Source organism: Chrysemys picta, chromosome 12, assembly GCF_011386835.1.
Source record: "Chrysemys picta bellii isolate R12L10 chromosome 12, ASM1138683v2, whole genome shotgun sequence".
NCBI lineage: Eukaryota > Metazoa > Chordata > Testudines > Emydidae > Chrysemys > Chrysemys picta.
Window position 1 is genome coordinate 4,351,217 of NC_088802.1, and position 21,855 is coordinate 4,373,071.

Here is a 21,855-nt window from a genome sequence, read left to right on the forward strand (position 1 = left end):
CTTATACAGCCCAAAATGCCGTTAGCCTTCTTGGCAACAAGGGCACACTGTTGACTCATCTCCAGCTTCTCGTCCACTGTAACCCCTAGGTCCTTTTCTGCAGAACTGCTGCCTAGCCACTCGGTCCCTAGTCTGTAGCAGTGCAGGGGATTCTTCCGTCCTAAGTGCAGGACTCTGCACTTGTCCTTGTTGAACCTCATCAGGATACTTTTGGCTCAATCCTCTATTTTGTCTAGGTCCCTCTGTATCCTATCCCTACCCTCTAGTGTATCTATCACTCCTCCCAGTTTAGTATCATCAGCAAACTTGCTGAGAGTGCAGTCCACGCCAGCCTCCAGATCATTAGCCTCTGAGCCTTCATGAGCCTCTATAATATTGCCAGGAATCTACAGCCTCAGTGCGACAGCTAGTGGCCAGTCAGGGTGGTAAGAGCCCTGGAATATACAGGCAGCTGGAGCCATAATAGTGTAATAAGATTGTACAGTTCTTCAGCTGATACGTGTATTACATGTGTAGCACCTAAAGGCACTAACTGAGATCAGGGCCCCGTTGTGCCGGGCGCTGCACCGACACACAGCGAGAGACGGTCCCTACCCCAGCTGAGATCAGGGCCAGCATTGGCTGACATTAACATACTCCCTACTGAGCCCTGCAGCACAGCGCCCCCTAGCACTGCACTGGTGCAATGGGGTGAGCACTGGTTGCAAGGTGAGAGCGCCCCCTATTGAGCCTCCGCGCATCTCTGCAGGGGAAGCTGGTCAGAGCTGGTAGAATGATCAGACCCGTTATTGATAACTGTTCCATTTCCCCGTCCAGAGGGCTCCGGGTGCAAACTCTGCCCCAGGCACTGGGTGCCGCACAGGGACAAGTGCTACTGGCTGTCTGAAGAGAACCAATACTGGAGCAGGGGCCAGGATGACTGCTCACGGAGGAGATCTCACCTGCTAGTGATCCAGGACCGGGAGGAGCTGGTAAAGAACGTGCTAAACTTCACCATAGTTGTGTCCTTGTTAATGAGGGCAGGTCAAGAAGCCCTCTTTTTATTTTTCTGTCAACAAACTTTTGAAAGCAACATTTTCATTCACAATTTTTCTATTTTTCACTGGGAAATTTTAAAGTGAAATGAGATGTTCATCTTTTTTTAGAATTTTGACAGATATTCTCCATTTATTTTTAAGAATTTTTAAAAATTTTTATCAATGTAAATTTTCAGTGGTGCAAAATTATGGCTTATAAGTATTTTTTATGCATTTTTATTGCTTTACATTTCCACAGTTGTGGGAAATCACGGGGCGGGGGCAGGGAGGTCCGACCATAATTATTTAATGACAGTATCTGTTGAGATTCAAAACGGTAAAGTTTTGTAACCATCAAAATATACAAAGTAAGAATCCTTAAATCAACTGCTAACGTCTCAACCAGTATTTTTTTTTTTTACTTTACCTCTCTGTAAATTTTTATTATTATCCATGGAAATATTTTTCCATCCGTTTGTGTGTCTACAGTGAAGTCGACATTTACCGATAGAAATCTAATCTTTCCAAGCCTAAATATATTGAAATAAATACATTAATAGTAGATCCCAAAGCATTTTACGGTCTTAAAATGATGAAGTACAAACTGGAGACAGGGATTGTTCAGCTATCACTGGGTTGCGGCTACCTCTGGGGTGGGGCAGTTGGGTAACAGCTGTATAGCAACGTTCCACAGGGTTTGTTCACTCAGTACAGAATCATGCCCTATTTGGAAGGACGTGCAGTAGCTGGATAACAGCGGAGAGTTTGCCCACAGCTGAAACGTTACTAATTATTTATTAGAGCTGTTAAAAAAAACAGCACAAAAAATTGTAAAAAAAAATGTCATTACAAAAATTGAGAACGTTCACTGAAGTTCACTGAAAATTTTAAAACAAAATTAATCAAAATCTTGGTGGAGGGGAACAGGACTGACTCAGTTATTAATTAGTAGTGTAAATTATTGGTTATGTTCACTTTCAATTGGAGTTTCAGCTAGTCCTGATTCGTCACCGATATTAATGATCAAAACCCAAACTAGAGATCAGGTCTCATTTGCATTGTGAGCAAAGCAGCCAGAGAATTCTACCATGTTCTGTTCTCTCTGACACCGTGTCCATGTCACAGGAGTTCACACAGAATCTTACAGGAAATCAAATTCCGGCGTGGATTGGACTCAACATCACATCCCCAGGGAGGAAGTGGACCTGGGTGGATGGTTCCCCGTTAAATCAAACACTGTGAGTGTTTCCTGATTAATATTTGACATCAGTCTGCAATAAGTATATAGAGTGAAATCCCCATTAAAGTCAATGGCAAAACTGCGCTTGAAGGATTTCATCCATTAATTTGACAGTATAAAGGTCAATCTTGCAAACACACGTGGGTTTGACTTTAATCTCATTGGAGTGAATGGCAGTACCCAGGGGAGGAAAGCTAAGCGAATACATAAACGAATCATGGTCTCTGTTTGCAAGGGTTGCCAACTTTGGTGGGCTGAATTCCTGGAGGTCTCATCACATGACATCATCTTTAATAAAAGGAAAAAAAACAGGAGTCCTTGTGGCACCTTAGAGACTAACACATTTATTTCAGCATAAGCTTTTGTGGGCTACAGCTCACTTCATCGGATGCATAGAGTGAAACACACAGACAGAAGATATTTATACATACAGAGAACATGAAAAGGTGGAAGTACACATACCAATTGTAAGAGGCCAATCAATTGAGATGAGCTATCAGCAGCAGAGGAAAAAAAACCTTTGAAGTGATAATGGAGATGACCCATACAAGGTGTGAGGAGAACTTAACATGGGGGAAAAAAATTCAATTAGTGTAATGACCCAACTATTCCCAGTCTCTGTTTAAACCTAAATTAATTGTATCTAATTTGCATATTAATTCGAGTTCAGCAGTCTCTCTTTGGAGTCTGTTTTTGAAGTTTTTTTGTTGCAAAATTGTCACCTTCAAGTCTGTCATTGTGTGGTTAGAGAGGTTAAAGTGTTCTCCCACTGGTTTTTGAATGTTATGATTCCTGATGTCTGATTTGTGTCCATTTATTCTTTTGCGGAGAGACTGTCCGGTTTGGCCAATGTACATGGCAGAGGGGCATTGCTGGCACATGATGGCATATATCACATTGGTAGATGTGCAAGTGAACGAGCCCCTGATGACATGGCTGATGTGGTTAGGTCCTATGATGTGTCACTTGAATAGATATGTGGACAGAGTTAGCATCGGGCTTTGTTGCAAGGATAGGTTCCTGGGTTAGTGTTTATGTTGTATGGTGAGTATTTGCTTCAGGTTGGGGGGCTGTCTGTAAGCGAGGACTGGTCTGTCTCCCAAGATCTGTGAAAGTGAGGGATCATCTTTCAGGATAGGTTGTAGATCTCTGATGATGCGCTGGAGAGGTTTTAGTTGGGGGCTGAAGGTGATGGCTAATGGCGTTCTGCTATTTTCTTTGTTGGGCCCGTCCTGTAGTAGGTGTCTTCTGGGTACTCTTCTGGTTCTGTCAATCTGTTTTTTCACTTCAGCAGGTGGGTATTGTAGTTTTAAGAATGCTTGATAGAGATCTTGTAGGTGTTTCTCTCTCTCTGAGGGATTGGAGCAAATGCGGTTGTATCTTAGAGCTTGGCTGTAGACAATGGATCGTGCAGTGTGTCCTGGATGGAAGCTGGAGGCATGTAGGTAAGTATAGCGATCAGTGGGTTTCTGGTATAGGGTGGTGTTTATGTGACCATCGCTTATTAGCACAGTAGTGTCTAGGAAATGGACCGCTTGTGTGGATTGGTCTAGGCTGAGGTTGATGGTGGGATGGAAACTGTTAACATCATGGTGGAATTCCTCAAGGGCTTCTTTTCCATGGGTCCAGATGATGAAGATGTCATCAATATAGCGCAAGTAGAGTAGGGGTGTTAGGGGACGAGAGCTAAGGAAGCGTTGTTCTAAGTCAGCCATAAAAATGTTGGCATACTGTGGGGCCATGCGGGTACCCATAGCAGTGCCGCTGACTTGAAGGTATAAATTGTCCCCAAATGTGAAATAGTTGTGGGTGAGGACAAAGTCACAAAGTTCACCCACCAGGTTAGCCATGATATTATTGGGGATACTATTCCTGATGGCTTGTAGTCCATCTTTGTGTGGAATGTTGGTGTAGAGGGCTTCTACATCCATAGTGGCCAGGATGGTGTTTTCTGGAAGATCACCGATGGATTGTACTTTCCTCAGGAAGTCAGTGGTGTCTCGAAGATAGCTGGGAGTGCTGGTAGCATAGGGCCTGAGGAGAGAGTCCACATAGCCAGACAATCCTGCTGTTAAGGTGCCAATCAGGAATAGTATCCCCAATAATATCACGGCTAACCTGGTGAGTGAACTTTGTATGTATAAATATCCTCTGTCTGTGTGTTCCATTCTATGCATCCGAAGAAGTGGGCTGTAGCCCACGAAAGCTTATGCTGAAATAAATTTGTTAGTCTCTAAGGTGCCACAAGTACTCCTGTTCTTTTTGCAGATACAGACTAAGACGACTGCTACTCTGAAACCTTTCATAAAAGGTTACTCTTTAATTCCTGGAGACTCCAGGGCAATCCTGGAGGGTTGGCAACCCTAGGCTCATCAGTCCTTGGCAGAACTGGTCACACAGGTGCTGACTTTCTTCTTTCTGGGTGGCTGTTCCACCATTGCTCCACCCCGAGGCCCTGCCCCCACTCTGCCCCTTCCCCCATGGCCCCACCCTCACTCCGCCCCTTCCTGCACAGGCTCCGCCCCCTCCCCACAGCGTCTCCTGCCTGCCGCTGAACAGCTGATTGGCGGGTGGCTGGTGAGTGTTGAGCACCCACTATTTTTTTTCTGTAGGTGCTCCAGCCCTGGGACTGGTTACAAAACAGGGGAAACACAATTTTTTAAAGCCTTTTCTTGTTTTTTTATCAACATTTGAGATTTCAGAATTCCAAAGCTGATCAGTTTCAAAACTGAGAAAGTTCCAACTACCTCAATAGTTGGTCAAAAAAAACCAATCCTAGAAAAAAAGTCACACACATTTCATCAAAACTTCCCCATTTTTTAGCTGAAATTTGAAATTGACTCACGTTTTCATGCAAGTTTGAAAAGCGGAACATTTGCAGGGTTCTAAAGGTTGGCCTCTCTGAAGGAGCACCCTCATTAAACGCTTCGCTGCACATTTCTGTACCATGTACATCTCTCCAAAACACACCAACTTGCTTTACATATTAGCCTATCTAGGGAAAGACGAGAGATGATGGCTGGAACCCCATCATCCAGGAAGGAAGGAGAAAAGCTGCTCTACTCCACTTCTGAACCCACTGATTGTGACTGTCTCCTTCACGCCCTAGATTCACGGTATCGGGCCCTGCAGAAGAGAACAGCTGTGCTGCAGTCAAGAAGAATCGGATCCATTTTGATATCTGCAACACTGATTATAAATGGATTTGCCAGAAGGAAGCTGTGCTCATTTAACGGGCTGGATTGGTGACCTCTGTTTGAATAGGTGGAATGCAAAACATCTGGTGTGTTTGTCTTTATAACCACTAACAAATTCTCAGCTGGGGGAAATCTGGGCCGCTCCAGTAAAGTCAGTGGAGCAAGACTGATTCACACCAGCCGGGGGTCTGGGCCCACTGATTCAAATGGAGTTATGGCTGATTTCAACCAGCTGGGGCTCTGGCCACATTGACTCCAATGGCGCTTCCCCCGATTTATACCAGCTGCGGGTCTGGCCCTTTGGAAGGGTTCTAGATTTACAAAATTATAAAATCACTGAGCTTCTAAAATTGTTTTCAGTGTATAAAAATAATTTGATTCCTGGGACATCATTATGTGTATTACGGTAGCACTGAGATCAGGGCCCCGTTGTGCCGAGCACTGCACAGACACACAGGGGGAGACAGGCCCTGCCCCAGCTGAGATCAGGACCCCATTGTGCCGGGCACTGCACAGACACACAGAGAGAGACAGTCCCTGCCCCAGCTGAGATCAGGACACCATTATGCCGGGCACTGCAAAGACACACAGGGAGAGACAGTCCCTGCCCCAGCTGAGACCAGGACCCCATTGTGCCGGATGCTGCACAGACACAGTGTGAGACACTCCCTGTCCCAGAGAATTTACACTCAGAGTCTGAGATTCCAAGGCCCCTCAGGGTGTCAGGTGTTCAAATCCCAATGAAATACAACTCTTAGGCTCCTCTGAAAATCAAAGCCTAAATGGACAGAGCACACATTGCTTAAAAATTTTGTTAAGATGATGTTAAAAAAAATAAATAGTGAACAGAGTTTGAGCATAGAAGTTTCTTGTTATCAAGGAATAACATACAGATTATCGAGGGTGCAAAATTTGGTTTAAGATCAGGTGGCATGAGGAATACATAATCTGCAATATCCCCAATTGGGGGTAAAAGTTTGATGGGTCAAAGTACAGACATTGAAATATGAGGGTATGAAGTTCATAGAGTGGTTGTGTTTGGGTGTGGAGTATAATGAGTGGATATGATGATGAGGATGGATTGACCCTCATTTGGTGAGATTTAATGTTCAGGGAGTTTATGGTTCCAGTTCATATGATCCAACGGAGAAGGTCACTTGGTCCCTTTCTCGTAGTGGGAGAACGATGTCACTCTGGTTCATGCCTCCTGGTACTGTTGGTGGCCAGTGATGTGCTCGATGTAGATGTCCCTGGACCATTGGATGGTGTCTGAGACCATGAGGCGCTGCATGAGCCGTGTGTAGCGTCGACTGATCCCGCAGGTCCGCAGCACATGCTCGTTGCAGGGGTCCCAGGTGCCCAGGGCTCTGACAATCAGGGCGTCCATCTGCACCTCGTAGCCCTTCGCTCTCAGGGTGTCAGCCAGGGGGGCATACTTTTCCAGCTTACGAGCTCGGGCTTCGCAAAATGCCAGAGTCCTGTTCTCTGAGGAAACTACAATCCATCGGTGATCTTCCAGAAAACACCATCCTGGCCACTATGGAGGTAGAAGCCCTCTACACCAATATTCCACACAAAGATGGACTACAAACTATCAGGAACAGTATCCCCGATAATGTCACAGCTATTTCTAATAAATTTGTTAGTCTCTAAGGTGCCACAAGTACTCCTGTTCTTTCTGTTCTCAAAGGAGACCGTGACATCGACGAGGATGATCTTTTTCTGGGCCTCGTCGGTGAAGACGACATCAGGTCGTAGCTGGCTGTCAGTACCGGGGATGGTGCAGTTCATGGAGATCTCCCCCAGGCGTGGCATGATGGCTTTCACCAGGCGGTTCTGGATGGCATTGTGGTGCAGCTGCCAGGCTCTGGAGTGGGGTTTGCAGCTGCACAGGATGTGGGGCAGGGTCTCATTGGGGTAGTCGCACTTCCTGCAACGCTTGTCTCGGTTCCCGTGGCGGACGGCTCCGTTGAGCGGGAAGCAGTTGAGCCGGGCATAGTGGATGAACCGCCAGTCGGCGAAACGGGTGAAGCCGCCCCCGGCGAGGAAGTGGTTGCTGGCGTCCCACTTGCTGGTCAACTCAAAGGCTTTACCCTGGTCTGGTTTAGGCTTCAGGGTTTCCACATACAGCGAGCGGATGGAGGCCTTCAGAGTCCTCTCCAGCAAGCCCCTGGCCGTCGGGGTGACGATGGTGTTGTCGTCAGACCTGATCTGTGGCACCCAGACTCCCAGCTCCTGGCGCTCCTCGCACCACTCCCAGCGGCAGCCGATGCGCTTCCCCAGGCGACGCGTGGCATTGCGAATGCGGGACCTGTAACCCTTCTGCCCATCTGAGTTGGCAGCAACAAGGGCCGGGTTCTGTATTTAGGGGTTCCGTTTCAATAACGCAATGCAAAACCGGCTCAAGCCCCCACCCAGTGACCTGGGACAATTACATACCACCCCCTGGGCACCTCTAAGAGGCAATACTTCCCCTCTCGCAAGCACAGAGTCTGAGTGTAGCAGAAAATGTTTAATAACATGAGGTAAACGACATTAGCATTAAATTTGAAACAGACCACACACAGGATTCATAACACAAACTATGAGCAAAAGACCCACCCCAGCAAATTGGGCTGTCTCCTTTCCCTTTGGTTCTTGAATCCAGCAACCCAAAAATCACCCAAAGTCCCCAAAGTCCAACACCCCAAAAGTCTCTGCCCCTGGTCAGTGCAGCCCCAGAGTTCTAAAGTTTATCTGCAGGGTTTTTACCCCCCCCCCCCAGTCTGGGTGGAAAGGGTGGGGAGAAACGGGGACACGCAGGGTGTTAAGGGGCACCTTACGTGGTCCGAGGCCGACTGCCCGCCTCTCCGTGGGGTTCCACTGCAGCCTTCATCACGAGCCGCTCCACTCCACCAGCTGTCCCGTGAGCCACTCCTGCCGCCCCACGAACTGCTCCGCTCTACCAGCCGCTCCGCTCCGCTCCTCCAGCCGTCCCCGCAAACTGCTCAGCTCCACTCCGCTTGCTGTTCCGTGGGCCGCTCCAACCATTCCACAAACTGCACCGCTCCACCAGCCGTCCCACAAACTGCTCCACTCACCGTTCCGCGGGCCGCAAACTGCTCCGCCAGCCGTCTAGCAATATAGCTTCAGGCTCCCCCACTGGTTAACACAGCACTCAGTGATCTCAGCTCTTAGTAACTTTAGCTCTTTAGTGACTTCAGCTTATAGTAGGGGAGCCCCAGTGCTGGTGCACCATTGGCCCAAAATGAATTCCACATAGCAGCCTGTAACTAGACTCTCAATAGAATCAAAATTAGCTCTGCTATTCAACAGTGGAGAGAGAAGGTAGTGCAATTGCTGTTTCAGACCCTCAAAGTGGGCCTATACCATCAGGTACAAATACCTGTCCCCATCATCTTTCAATTCACAGGGTTTTGGAACCCGGGCCCCTTATCTAGCGAGTGCTACTTAGTTAATGGTGAGTCCCTCTGTCATACAACAGTTCCACTGGCCTTGATTCATATAATCAGGGTAACAACACTTTATTCTTCCTGCCCAAATAACAGAGAAACTGGGGATCCCACACCAGCCAAAGTAACCACTTTTGGTTGCTGTGGGCTTATGCTAGGCGGGTGGGTGTGCCTATGCAAACAAGATCAGCCCGAGGTTCTTTTCCACAGTCGCCATAATTCACCACCAGATGTCAGGGTAGAGCTCATCCTGACTCTGCTTACATCTAAATGGGGGAATTGAGGCCCAGTGATTAAGTGATTACAACAGGAGTGTAAAACAGAGGGTGTGTCTACACTACAGGGCCTATAGTAACATAGTGAGATGCCATAACGATGCTGGTGTAACCCTGTAGTGTAGACGCAGCCCAGCAATGGGAGGGGTTTTTCCTTGGTGCAGGAACTCCACTTCCCTGTGCAGGTTGACGGACACACTCTTCCATTGACCTAGTTGTGTCTGCACTGGGGGTTAGGCTGGCTTTGCTCCCGTGCTCAGGGGTTGGATTTATCCCACCTCTGAGAGGCCTCACTACCCAACTTACATTTTTAGTGTAAACCAGCCAGAGCCAAGAACTCGAGGGAGAACACTTGTGCTGCAGTTCAAGGTCTTATCCACAAGGTCCACTGATGTTGACAGAACTATGACAGCTTTCGCCATCTGAGGATTTGCCCATAGTTTAAAGCAGCCTCAGTCCATCGGCGCTGACTCCGTGGGTGCTCTGGGGCTGGAGCATCCATGGAAAAAAAATACAGATGCTCAACACCCACTGGCAGCCCCGATGATCAGCTCCTCCCCCTCCCTCCCAGCAACTCCAGCCCGCGGCGAATCAGCTGTTCAGTGGCGTGCAGGAGGTGCTGGAGGGGAGGGGAGGGAATGGTGTGGGAAGAAGCAGGGTGGGGTGGGGCTTTGGGGGAAGGGGTGGAGTGGGGGGTGGGCCTGGGATTGAGCACTCCCGGGGAAAGGAAGAAGCCGGCTTTGTATTAAGGCCCCTGCCAATTTTTGTGGTTTTAAACAATGATTGTTCTCTTCTCAGCATATGAAGGATGCACAACAGGGGCCTGGACTATGTTGCAGAATTCGGCCATTATACAAAGTGCAGTTAAATGAGCAAAGTAACCAAAATAAATATAAATTCCAGAAACGGAAGGAAAAAAGCTGCAGATTTTTAAGACCAGACAGGACCGTTCCGATGATTTCGTCTGATCTCCTGCGTAACACAGGCCAGAGAATCTCATCCGGTGATGCCGGCCCAGAGCCCAATCTGTGTGGCTGAGCGTCAGCTCTTAGACCAACCCAGTCGTGAGTCAAAGAACTCACGGGATGGCGAATCCGCCACGTCCCTCAATAAGTGGCTTCGATGACTAGTTCCGCTCACTGTTAAAAAGGGGGCAGCGTATTTGCCGTCTGGATTTGTCTTGCTTCAGCTTCCAGGCATGGGATCTTCTTCTGCCTCAGTGCGTTCGACTCGAGATCTCGATTAGCAATCCTCTTCCCGTGTACACTGTGAACAAGTCTCCCCCGAACCTTGTGTGTGGTAAACGAAGTAGACCGACCTCTTTATGTCACCCACTGCCCAGCATGTTTGTCAGAGCTCAAATCCTTCTTGGAGTTCTCTGAAAGAGCTGCAATTTTTCTACATCTTGGTAAAGAGACAGCTCTGACCACCTGAGGTAGCAGGTTAAAAAAACCTCGCTCATCTTACAGTGTGATTCTAAGTTATCAGTTGATCTTCGACACCTCCGGAGTGCAGCTGACCACAAAAGAGCAGATATTGCTTTCATCAGGCGACAAAAGACACCTAGCACGATTCCACTGCATGTGTGAAATGTATCTCTTAAATGCTCGGTATCATGGTATGTAAGGGGGACTGTTGTCCCCTTACTAACATTCAGTGGGTGTTTTGGTTGGCTGCTCCCAGCACTAAAAGAAGGGGGAGAGGCCAATGCTCCAGGTCAGCCTGATTGACAGGGTGGGCAGGCTAATCAGGGAGTCAGGAGACAGGGGGGCGGGGAGATCCCGTCCTGTCCTCGTGTGAGCTGGGATTGCCTGGGTCAGACCGAGCTAAGGAGAAAGCAGGGGCCCGAGCTGAGCTGGGGAGCAGGGTCGTGCCAGCCAGAGGGGCCAGAAAAGCCGCCCAGGGGGCAGGTCAGAGCTGGGAGCAGAGTCACAGAAGCAGCCCAGGGAGCAGACCCTGTGCTGGGGGCAGAGCTGTAGCCACAGAGCCAGAGGGGACAGAGAAGCAGCCCAGGGGGCTGGAGGCAAAGTGCTGAGGCCGAGTGGAGCCGGAGCTAGAACAGTGGAGCTGGAGCCAGGTGTGTTGAGCGACTGGGGCCAGCCAAGGGGGGACCCTGGGTAAAGGGCCCAGCGCAGAAAGACACCCCCAGCCAAGGGTCCTTGCAGGCCAGACCGGGAGGGGAATCTTAGCCAGATGGGGGGCTGACACTGGGAAGAAGGGTCCCACCACCCAAAGCCCGGAGGTGTGTGGCCACCGCCAGAGCAAGTGTCCAACCCGCAGCGTCCCTGCAGCACAGCCAGGGCCTGAGAAGGAGCCTGGGACCTACAAGGAGCAGACTGTGACCTGCCCTGACGTTCCAGAGACACTGGTTGTGATGTTCCTGGCCACAGAGCGGGGTGATGTGTTTTCCTTTAACCTTTCCCATTTTTCCTTATTCTTTTTTAAATTAATTGTTGATTAAATAACTTGCATTTGCTTTAAATTGTATGTAACAATCAGTGGGTCAGGGAGGTGCCCAGTGCAGAGAGAGTACCCCGGAGTGGGGACACCCTAGCCCCTGTCCTGGGTGACCGCAGCAGTGTTGGGGGTCAAGCCCCCCAGGAATCCTGAGCCCAGCCTTGTCGGGGTTACGAGGACTCTGCCAGACAGGGGAGTGGAAGGGGAGTCCTCAAGGGCAGGGAGGGCTCTGGGTAAAGGAAGTGGGAGTGAGGAGTAAGATCCCTCCACTAGCCGATTTCACCGGGGTAGTGCAGAAGCCAGGAAAGTTCCCCACAATAGCGGGACCATTTGCCCACTTACATATAGATACAATTACCAGGCCAATTACCACTCCCAAACTGTGGGGTGGCCCCCCCTAAGGGGGGCACAGAGGAACATTTGGGGGGGCGGGGCCAGCCCCCATGTGGGGCAAGGAGGGAGTGCCACACAGCCCCACTCTGGCCCCAGCTCTGCCCCACCCCCAGCTGCAGCTCCAGCTCCGGCCTCACCACTAGCTCCCGGCCCCAGCTCCGCTCCTGGCTGCAGCCCCAGCTGCAGCTCCGGCTCCAGCCATGGCCCCATTCCCGGCCCCAGCTGCAGCCCCAATCCCAGTGGGGCAGGGACCAGGTAAGGAGGGGGCCGGGAGGGACATGACCAAAAAAGCTTGGGGACCCCTGCCATAGCCCCAGCCAGCATTAACGGGCCCAGCTCCTTTGACTTCTGCCAGCCGGAGATTTGGCTCCAAGGACTCAGTGGAGCTCTGGTCGATTTACCGCAGCTGGGGAGCTGGTGACAGTGAAGTATATTTTTATCACAGAAGCCTGGTGCTAAGAGGACCTGCGAGTGAACGGTGGCTCCCTCTGCTGTCTGCACCACAGCACATAGTCAGTATTGTACCATGATACGTAAACAGAATTGGATGTGTCGACACCTCCCCTTCGGAGATACAGGGCCTGATCCCCAGTTACCACATTCCTCAGCTTGGGTTGGAATTTAAGTAGTTTTAACCCCCCTTTTTGCTTCTCCTATTCTGGGTCTGTGCAGAGCTCTGCCTGCCCCCTGGTGTAGATCGGAGCCGCTTCAAGGCTGCTCTAATCTACAGTCTGTTTTCTATTGGCCTTAGGTAGCACAGAACAGGCATAACCCAGTGCATTCCAACCACGTCCTCAATCCAGCCCCTACACCAAGGGGCTGGAAGCAGGGTACCTGCAGGGCCCTTATGCCAGCTCCACACCGGCCCTGGTAGCATAAACACTTCCGGCAGAGAGAGAGAGAGTGTGTGTGTGTGTGTTCCAAATAGGAATTAATGGCCAGCTATGCGATATTTTCCACGTGAGGGATTGTTTTAAAAAAATTCAATTTGGGAAGAATTTTGCAAAGCCGTCCAGTCCCACCTCTCCAGCTCCCTGGCATCCCACTGGGGGCAAACTTCCAAACAGTTTGGAAGCCCTGGGAGTTCCAGCTCCCCACCTGACACAATGCTGAGACCTGGGAGTCTGACAACTCAGGCTCCCGAGAAGGACACCAGGTGGGCGGCTGAGGAGCCAGGCGGGCAGGCCACCAGGTAAGTTTCTGTCCAAACTTTTGTCAAAATAGACGCGTCCCTGCAGAATGTCTTGATTTTTGATGAATCACCATTTTCCCGACAGGAAAAACGACCTGCTGAAAAATTTCTGCCCGGATCCATTAGTGACTCTGTAACACACTGGTCAGTGCAGGTCACAGGTCGCTGCCGGCGCCTGCTCCACAGAGGATCGACGTCCATTACACCCGTCGCTACAAAGCCTGGCCCTGCAGCTCCAGCCCAGGGCAGCTCATGCGTCTTGTTCTGTACATTCCCTGGCTCAACTCCTGGGGTGTCAGCCAAGACAGCAGCTGTCACACCTCCACTGGGACACCCAGCGGCAATAAACACACACCTCTGAATGCAAGGACTGCTGCAGGACAGGCACATCTCTAGGAGTCAGGTGGGGATTCACAAACTACTAAGTAGCATCTGTCATAGGTTTCACCCCCACTCTGAACTTTAGGGTACAGATGTGGGGACCTGCATGAGAACCCCTAAGCTTAATTACCAGCTTAGATTAGTATGCTGCCACCACCAAATCGTTTAAACAACCGTTTATGAGTCATTTGGGAACTCTGTCTTCCCCCTAGAATATCTCCTTCCCAAGTACTATAACCCTTCCCTGGGTAGCCTTGAGAGACTTCCTGGTGAACACCGATCCAAACCCCTTGGATCTTAAAACGAGGAAAAATCAATCAGGTTTTAAAGAAAAGACTTTTAATTAAAGAAAAAGGGTGAAAGGAATACCTCTGTGAGATTAGCATGCAAGCTATTCTCACAGACAACAGATTCAAAAACACAGAGGATTTTCCTTTGGGCAAAAACCTTAGGTACACAAAAGAAAAACCCAATTTAATTCCCCCTCTTATGCAAAATGAAGTCACAAAAGGAAATAAACATAAGCTAATTTATTCCTTCTCTAATACTCACTACCCTGGTTGATTCCTGGATCTTTTCCCTCTGGCACAGAACTTAATGAATAGAACAAAGGAAAAACTTCCCTCCTTCCTCTTGAGACATCTTGTCCCCCCATTGGTTCCTCAGGTCAGGTGTCAGCTAGGCAAGGTGAACTTCTTAACCCTTTACAGGTAAAAGAGGCATTAACCCTTCACTGTCTGTTTATGATAGCATCTGACAAAACAACACCTTTATTGGGTGAGGATGAGGAAGATTAAGGAAAACCTTAGATCCCGCAAATCCCACAAGAGAGACAGATTCTCCCATGCTACTTAAAAAAAAACAACAAGAGTCGGTTAATATATTACATATAAATATAAACAGAATTCAGACACAAGTGAGACAGACACGTACATACACGTTATTACAGACCAAATGCATCACTCAGCGCATTTGCCCAGAAGCTGGGGCCAATTTCTACACACTCAGTGACTGCAGTAGCAACAGGCCATTGACGTTCCTGCTACAGCGACAGGGTTTAATTTCCAGTTATTAATGGAGGTAGAAGCAGCGTAACTGACACTGTCCATCCTGTTACTTTTCTCTCTGTGTGGTTCCCCCCTCATCCTTCCTTAGTGTTTGGTTCAGACCCGGGAGAGGAGCCCCACTGTGAACTATCCCACACTTAATTTACCTGTAACCAGCCAGAGAGACAGAAACAGCCTTTGTCTGACAGAAAACCTGGTTCACACCTTTGGAATCTCGGTGGATGATTGGGAAAGGAACGCAGAATGCCACGCTGGCATATCTCCCGGCTGGCCTGGGAATGCTTGGTAATCCCCCAGGAGGAGCTGGAATCTGTTGCGGAGGAAAGGACTAGTCCTCCCTACTCTCCATGGTGCTGCCACAACCCTCACCAGGAAAAACCAGCATAGACGAAAAAGATAGAAGTTAGTGTCATCACTAGGTTCCAGAGTTAACGTGTGAGTAAATTAAATGGGGCACTTCTCTGAGTTATTGTTTCAAGCTCTCTGCTGACTCTGTTTGATTTGCCAGGGTACATTCATAACCAAGCAAGCTAGAAACATACTCTTTTTAAAATAAAAGCAGGGATTCTTCATAATCTAAATAATTTATTCACTTCACGTATTAAGGGAATATTAGATTTAAGCCCCTAAAACCCCTGTTCAGTAGTACCATTGCAATGGAGTTACTGTTTAGTAGTTCGTGTTGTGAGCATTGTAAAGATGGTTTTTCAGCAGGGATCTGGAGGGAGCAATGGTTGGAGAGGTAGGATGCTCTGCAAGAGATGATGAATGTGTAAATTCTGCATCCACTGAAGAGACTGCATTGACCCTTTAAGTGATCTTAGACATTGTGTCCCCTCCTGCGGCGCTTGGCTTCCTTCTAGAGCACTCAGCTGGCTGGCTGCAGATGAAATGTCTGTCTGAGTAGCACCTGGAGCTGCTGACCCCATGATCATCCAGGTAGGCGCATTGCCCTTCCCCTCTGACCTGAAACCTGCAATGAGAAGCAGTGTGGGGTTATCACATGCAGCCGGCTCCCGTTCCTGCTCACGTACGGAGAAGCGATGTGGTCCAGTGCTGTATGATGCAGGGGAACTGGGTTCTCAACCAGGCTTTGCTACTAATCAACCCCGAGCAAGTCACTTCTAGCTGTAAATGTCACAGTGGACACTGAGCGCCTGAAAATCCGGCTCACAGAGAACAGGAAACAGAGTTTGTGAAGTTTCTTGCAGGTCTTTCCAGTGTGTGAGGGAACATAGGCCTGGAAGGGAGTTCCTGGGTCACTGAGTCCAGCCCTCTGCTATGGCAGGCAACCCCGGCATTTTGTCCTGTTCATAGACACAGGGCCGGCTTTAGGCCAATTCGGCTGATTCCCAGGAATGGGGCCCCGCGCCTAGCGGGCCCCGTGCAGCTGTCCACCACGCCCCCGGCCCACTTCCCCCTCCTCCCCTGAACGCTCCGCCCACCTTCTCCTCCCTCTCCCCTGCTTCCCGCGAACCAGATGTTCGCGGGAAGCCTGAAACAAGCAGCAGGCAGGAGGTAAGCGGGGGGGGGGGGGGGGGCGCGAGGAGAGTTCCAGGGAGGCGCAGTGCGGCCCAGTCTGGCCCTGGCTGAATGCGCGGCTCCCTCCGGCCTGGCCCCGGCCGAACACCCCCAGCCCGGTTCCAGCCGAGTGGCTCTGGCCCGGCCCGGCTCGGGCCCCGCGGCGCCGGTCTCGGGCCCGGCTGAGCGGCTCCGGCCTGGACCCAGACCAAGAACCGGCCGAGCGGCTCTGGCCCAGCTCGGGCACCACGGTGCCGGCCCTGGCCAAGTGGTAACGGCCCGGCCCGAGAGGCTCCGGCCCGGCCCCATGGCCCCGGCCCGGACGTGGACCTGGCCGAGCGGCTCTGGCCCGGCTCAGCTCGGGCCCTGCGGCGCCGGCCCCAGCCGAGCGGCGCCAGCGCGGCCCCAGAGACTCCGGCCCGGCCCTGGCCCAGCGGCTCCGGCCCAGACCCAGACCCAGACCCGGCCCAGACCGAGCGGGCCCGGCCCGGCCCAGGCCCAGGCCGAGCGGGCCCAGACCCGGACCCGGACCCGGGCGAGCGGCTCCAGGCAGCGCGGTAAGGGAGCAGGTGTTGGAAGAGGGCAGGGGAGTTTGGAGGGTTGTGGATAGGGGTCGGGGCGGCTAGAGGGCAGGGAACAGGGGGATTGAATGGGGGCAGGGGTCCCGGGGGGCAGTCAGGAAGGAGCAGGGGTTGGGTTGGGCGGTGGGGGGCAGTCAGGGGCAGGGGTTCCAGGGGCAGTCAGGGACAGAGAGAAGGGGTGGTTGGATGGGGCAGGGGTCGCAGGGGTCCCAGGGGGCCATCAGGAATGAGAGGAGGGGTTGGATGGGGCAGTCAGGGGACAGGGAAGGGGGTGGATGGGGCAGGGGCCCCGGGGGTGGGGTGTCAAGAACTTTAGGTAGGCTTAGCATGCATCCGCATACATTACGCAATGTATGTAATATATAATTTTGTTATTATTTATATAGTTATGGAAAGTACGTGGAAGAAATGAAAGGTGTTTTTTTACGTTTTTTTTTTTTTTTTTTTAAGTCATCCCTTTTGGGGCCCCACCGAAAATGTTCGAATTGGGCCCCGCACTTCCTAAAGCCGGCCCTGCATAGACATCTCAGGTTCTGTATTCTATCTAGTTAGGTGGTTCACCTCCACTGCTCCTATGGGATGACTGCTTCAGAACCTGCCTCCTCTGATGGGCTGAAACCTTCTGCTAATTTCCAGCCCCAAATTAATTCCTGGCCAGTTTATCCCTGTGTGATCTTGTGCCAACATTGTCCTGTAGCTTCGGTAGCTCCTCTACCTCCCAGGTTTCTACCCCTGAGGTATTTACAGAGAGCAATGAGAGACCCTCTCATGTTGCTAGGCTCAACCAGCCAAGCTCTTTCAGTCTCCTCTGATAAGGGAGACTCTCCATTCCTGCGAGTATCCTGCTGTGCTTCGCTGCACCTGTTCCAGTCTGAGTGTGTCTTTCTTGAATACAGGTGACCAGAACTGGACGCATTAGTGCAGCTAGACTGGAAATCAGGCAATACCTCAGGGTAAGCAAACCTCATAAGAACGGCCGTGCTGGGTCAGACCAATGGTCCATCTAGCTCAGTATCCTGTCTGCTGACAGTGGCCGGTGCCAGGTGCTTCAGAGGGAATGAACAGAACAGGACAATCATCAAGTACCCATCATCTGTTGGCCACTCCCAGCTTCTGGCAAACAGAGCTAGGGACATCCAGGGCATGGGGTTGCTTTGCCTCTCAGACTCGCCTCTTCCAGCAACTTCTTCTCTCTCCCAATATCCTTTTGCTGCCCTGTCATTGTGCACGAACGATGGGATGTGCTCGTGAATGATTCGGGGGGGAACTGTTTGCACTGAGGTGGGTGACAAATAGAATTTCCATCCTGAGGTAAATTCTCATGTTTTGGGACAAAAAGTCAAAATATTTACATTTCCCACAGAACAGAAATTCTCTTCCCTCCCTCCAAAAAAAGATTTAAGTCGACTCAAAATGAAACCTTTTCATTAGATAGACCGTGGGGCTGATGCCAGGCATCTTGGGAATTGTAGTTCTTGGTTCTTCCACCCCTGCTCTCTCCTTTAGGTCCTGATTCCCAACTGGACTACATCTCCCATGATGCACTGCAGTGTCTTCCTACTGCCAAAATACCACATAAGAACACGCATGAGTGAGACATTGCAGTGCATCATGGGAGATGTTGTCTGGTCAAAGACCAGGGACAAATGGGACCAGAAGGACACAGAACTACAATTCCCAAGATGTGCTGCAGTGGCCCCATAGGCAAACCAAAATGAAAATGTTTCATTCTGGGTTGACTGAAAATAAACATTTGAGTCGATTTTCCCAGTGGAAAAATCTCATCCAAATTGACCTTTCCCTTCAGGAAATTTTCTTTCAACATAAGGGAAAACATTTAGTAGGAATTTTTCCAACCAGTCCCACCCGTGTCATCCACATTACCCGAGTGGGGCTCTCTGTCCTCCTCTGGTGCCTACGCTATGGAAGAGTCTACAAGTCTCCTCCAGGTGCAACCTCCCCAGAACTAGCCCTGTCGCTCAGGCAGTAGAGGATCAGGCTTTTAAGATCCTGAGGTCTCGCTTCCAATCCCCGTTCTCCACCCAGCCCAGGGTTTTGTTGCATTTCTCTGTGCCCTGCTACTGAGAAAGCGAATGAGGAAAAGGGACGCACAGGTTGTTGAATATGGTACCGTTGGTCCACTTCCAGGGCTGGCCCTCGCCTTGTTCCTTCTGGAGGCCAATCCAGCGGTAAGGGATCTCTCTATAGCGCAGCATGAAATTCTGTGGATAAGAACACACACATGATATCCTTATCTGTGTTACAGCCGCCGTCACGGGGATCAGGGCCCCCACGCGCTAGGGGCTGCACACACAGGAAGTTGGTCCCTCGCCCAAACAGCTGCCAGTCAAACTACACAGGGCAAAGGGGTTCATCCAAAATGATTTTCCCCCCCCCACAGGAAAATGTATTTAAAAAAACCAAACAAACATGCTCCCGCCCCTCCCCCCATTTTGTACCGGGGGGGGGGGGTTCCTCCCATTTTCTTACAGTTTCCCAACTTTTGGGAATCATAGAGCACGGGGCTGGAAGGGACCTCGAGAGATCATCAAGTCCAGCCCCCCGTGCTCAGGCAGGACAAAATAAACCTAAACCATCCCTGACAGGGGTTTGTCCAACCTGGTCTTTAAAACCTCCAGTGATGGCCGCCAAGCGCCATGGCCGCTTCCTCCCCCGCGGCAGTGGGAGCTGCAGCAGCGGCTGCTCCCGAGTCCCGCTGCCCGGGGGGGACAACAACAACAGCCGCCGCCTGGCCCCGCAGGTCGCCCCCCTCCTCTCCCAACCACCCAACTGAGTCCTGCCTGCTCGGGGCCAGGCCAGACTCTCACTCACCCTGGCCCCGCGCTTCCCCTGAGTCTCCCGGGCCTCCCTCCAGCACTTGCGGAGGGAGGGGGAATGGTGAGCCCGGGGAAGAGGCGGGGATTCGGGGAGGGAGCCAATCGGGGGAGAAGGGGGCGGAGTCGGAGCGGGGGCGCGAGCACTTCCAGGCTCCGGGGCATTTCCTTGTTTGTCCAGGGACAAACAAGGAAATATCGGGACAGTCCCGATAAAATCAGGACGTCTGGTCACCCTAATACTGGAAGACTGTTATCGCGTCCCCCTCAGTCTTCTTTTCTCAAGACTAAACATGCCCAGTTTTTTAAACCTTTGCTCGTAGCTCAGGTTCTCTCAACCTTTGATCATTTTTGTTGCTCTCCTCTGGACTCTCTCCAAATTGTCCACGTCTCCTAAAGCGAGGCACCCAGAACTGGGCACAGTGTCCAGCTGAGACCTCACCAGTGCCCAGCAGAGCAGGGCAATCACCTCCCATGTCTTACGTACAACACTCCTGTTCATACACCCCAGGATGAGATTCACCTTTTTCTCAGCTGCATCACATTGTCGACTCATATTTAATTTCTGGTCCATTGTAACCCCCAGATCCTTTTCAGCAGCGCGACCGCCTAGCCAGGTATTCCCTATTTTGTCTCCATGCATTTGATTTTTCCTTCCTAGGTGAAATACTTTGCACTTGTCTTTATTGCTGGTTAAATTACACAGATATAACTAGATATAGATATATAAAAACGAGGTATATACTGTTGAGATGAAAATGTTCCTTTCTTTTTCAGAGCAACATTTGCACTCGTTTCCTGCTGGCAAAAAATATATATATTAAAGGCAGGTTCTCACACCTCTTTCCCATGCTTTTTACTTTCTCCTCCCTTTTTCCAGTATAAAATGATGTGGAAAAAGGCAAAATAAAAAAAAATAAAATAAAAAAAAGGGGTGGGGTGGGGTGGGGAGGAACCCAAAATTTTGAAAAAAAATGAGATTTTGGAGTTTAAAAGAATCTCTCTTTTGGGGGAAATCAACTTTTTCCTATTAAAAAATGTCAAATCCTGTCCCTGAATTTCCATTTTGCAACCAGCTCCGCAGGGGATTCAGTTCCTTGAATCTAGGAGCTGCCTTAGGCCTTCGGGGGGCGCCAGGCTCTGGCATGTCCCTAGCTGTGATTATGAAGGTTTGTGTCTCTTCCTTACCAGCTCCGGCAGGGAGTCAATGGAAGCCAGCGAGGCGTTGAGGGAAGAGCAGTGGCTCTGGCTGGTGCTCCAGTTCCCTTCAGTCTCTGAGAAGTAGTAGCAGTTCCCTTGGTATCCCACCCAGCCGTCCGGGCACGCAGCAGTGACATGGGATGGGGAGGGCGGTGTCTTCTTGGCTGAAAATAAGCAAGTAGCACAGTGGTGAGAGATGGGCCTATCCCTGGTCTCTGTCTCTGTGTGGGAATCCCGGCCAGCGAGGGCACTAAGACCCACACGTCTTGGGCCTGGGTTGTCGTTTTGCAGAGATCCCAAGGCCAGAAGGGACCATTGTGATCATCTTGTCTGACCTCCTGCATCACACGGGTCTTAGAACTGCCCCAAAATAATCCCTGGAGCAGAGCTTTTACATCATCATCCCATCGTGATTTAAAAACTGTCAGTGATGGAGAATCCACCGCGCCCCTTGGTAACTCGTTCCGAGGGTGACAGCTGTCAGTGCTGGAGCAAGGGGCTGGCTGCTTGGCCTCACTGGGCAAACAGACCTTCACAAGGGATGTGAATGGCTACGGGGAGCAACACGCTGTAGGGGTCGGGTTGGGCTGCGTGGAGAGTGGGAGATTCTGGGCTGGATCCTTAGACCACTTTACACCACTCTGGGGACTCAAGGTGGATGCAAAGAGCCCTCTGAGAATCCCCCCCAATTCAGGGGCCTCCCCAGCTGGTGTATGGGCTCTGCACTCAGAGTGTAGGGGATGGGTTGGGGTTGTGGCCAGAGCACGCTGCATTACAGCTGTTCTGTGCTTCCCAGGCAGCCTGAGAAGCAGAGGGTAAGTTAGAGCAACCCTGAGGCTGCTCTAAGTCACACCGGGGAAGGTCAGGGCCCTGAATGGCCCCCGGAATACAGGAAGCACAAAGCCAGCATCTCTTCAACATGTGCCAGACATCCACACGTGCTGTTTTGCTACAGTACACATGTCAGCATTTCTGCCCATAGTTAATGTGTCTGTGTGTTGGGAAATCACATGGCTGGTAAAAGTTTCCATTGACCCGAACTGAAATTG

At 50.7% G+C, this 21,855-nt stretch overlaps 1 protein-coding gene across 3 annotated transcripts in view; it reads right to left on the bottom strand.

Annotated features, from left to right (window-relative positions):
- Positions 1-15,238: 15,238 nt before the first annotated feature.
- LOC101935718 (C-type lectin domain family 2 member D-like) overlaps positions 15,239-21,855 on the bottom strand; it is a 68,218-nt gene continuing 61,601 nt past the window's right edge. For all 3 annotated transcript variants that reach the window (XM_065564123.1, XM_065564130.1, XM_065564121.1), the window contains 3 exons: positions 20,795-20,970; positions 18,885-18,994; positions 15,239-15,643 (listed from right to left, as the gene is read on the bottom strand). In XM_065564123.1, coding sequence (XP_065420195.1) covers positions 15,481-15,643; positions 18,885-18,994; positions 20,795-20,970 — 449 coding nt within the window. In that variant the 3' untranslated portion in view covers positions 15,239-15,480. The remainder of the gene's footprint in view (positions 15,644-18,884; positions 18,995-20,794; positions 20,971-21,855) is intronic.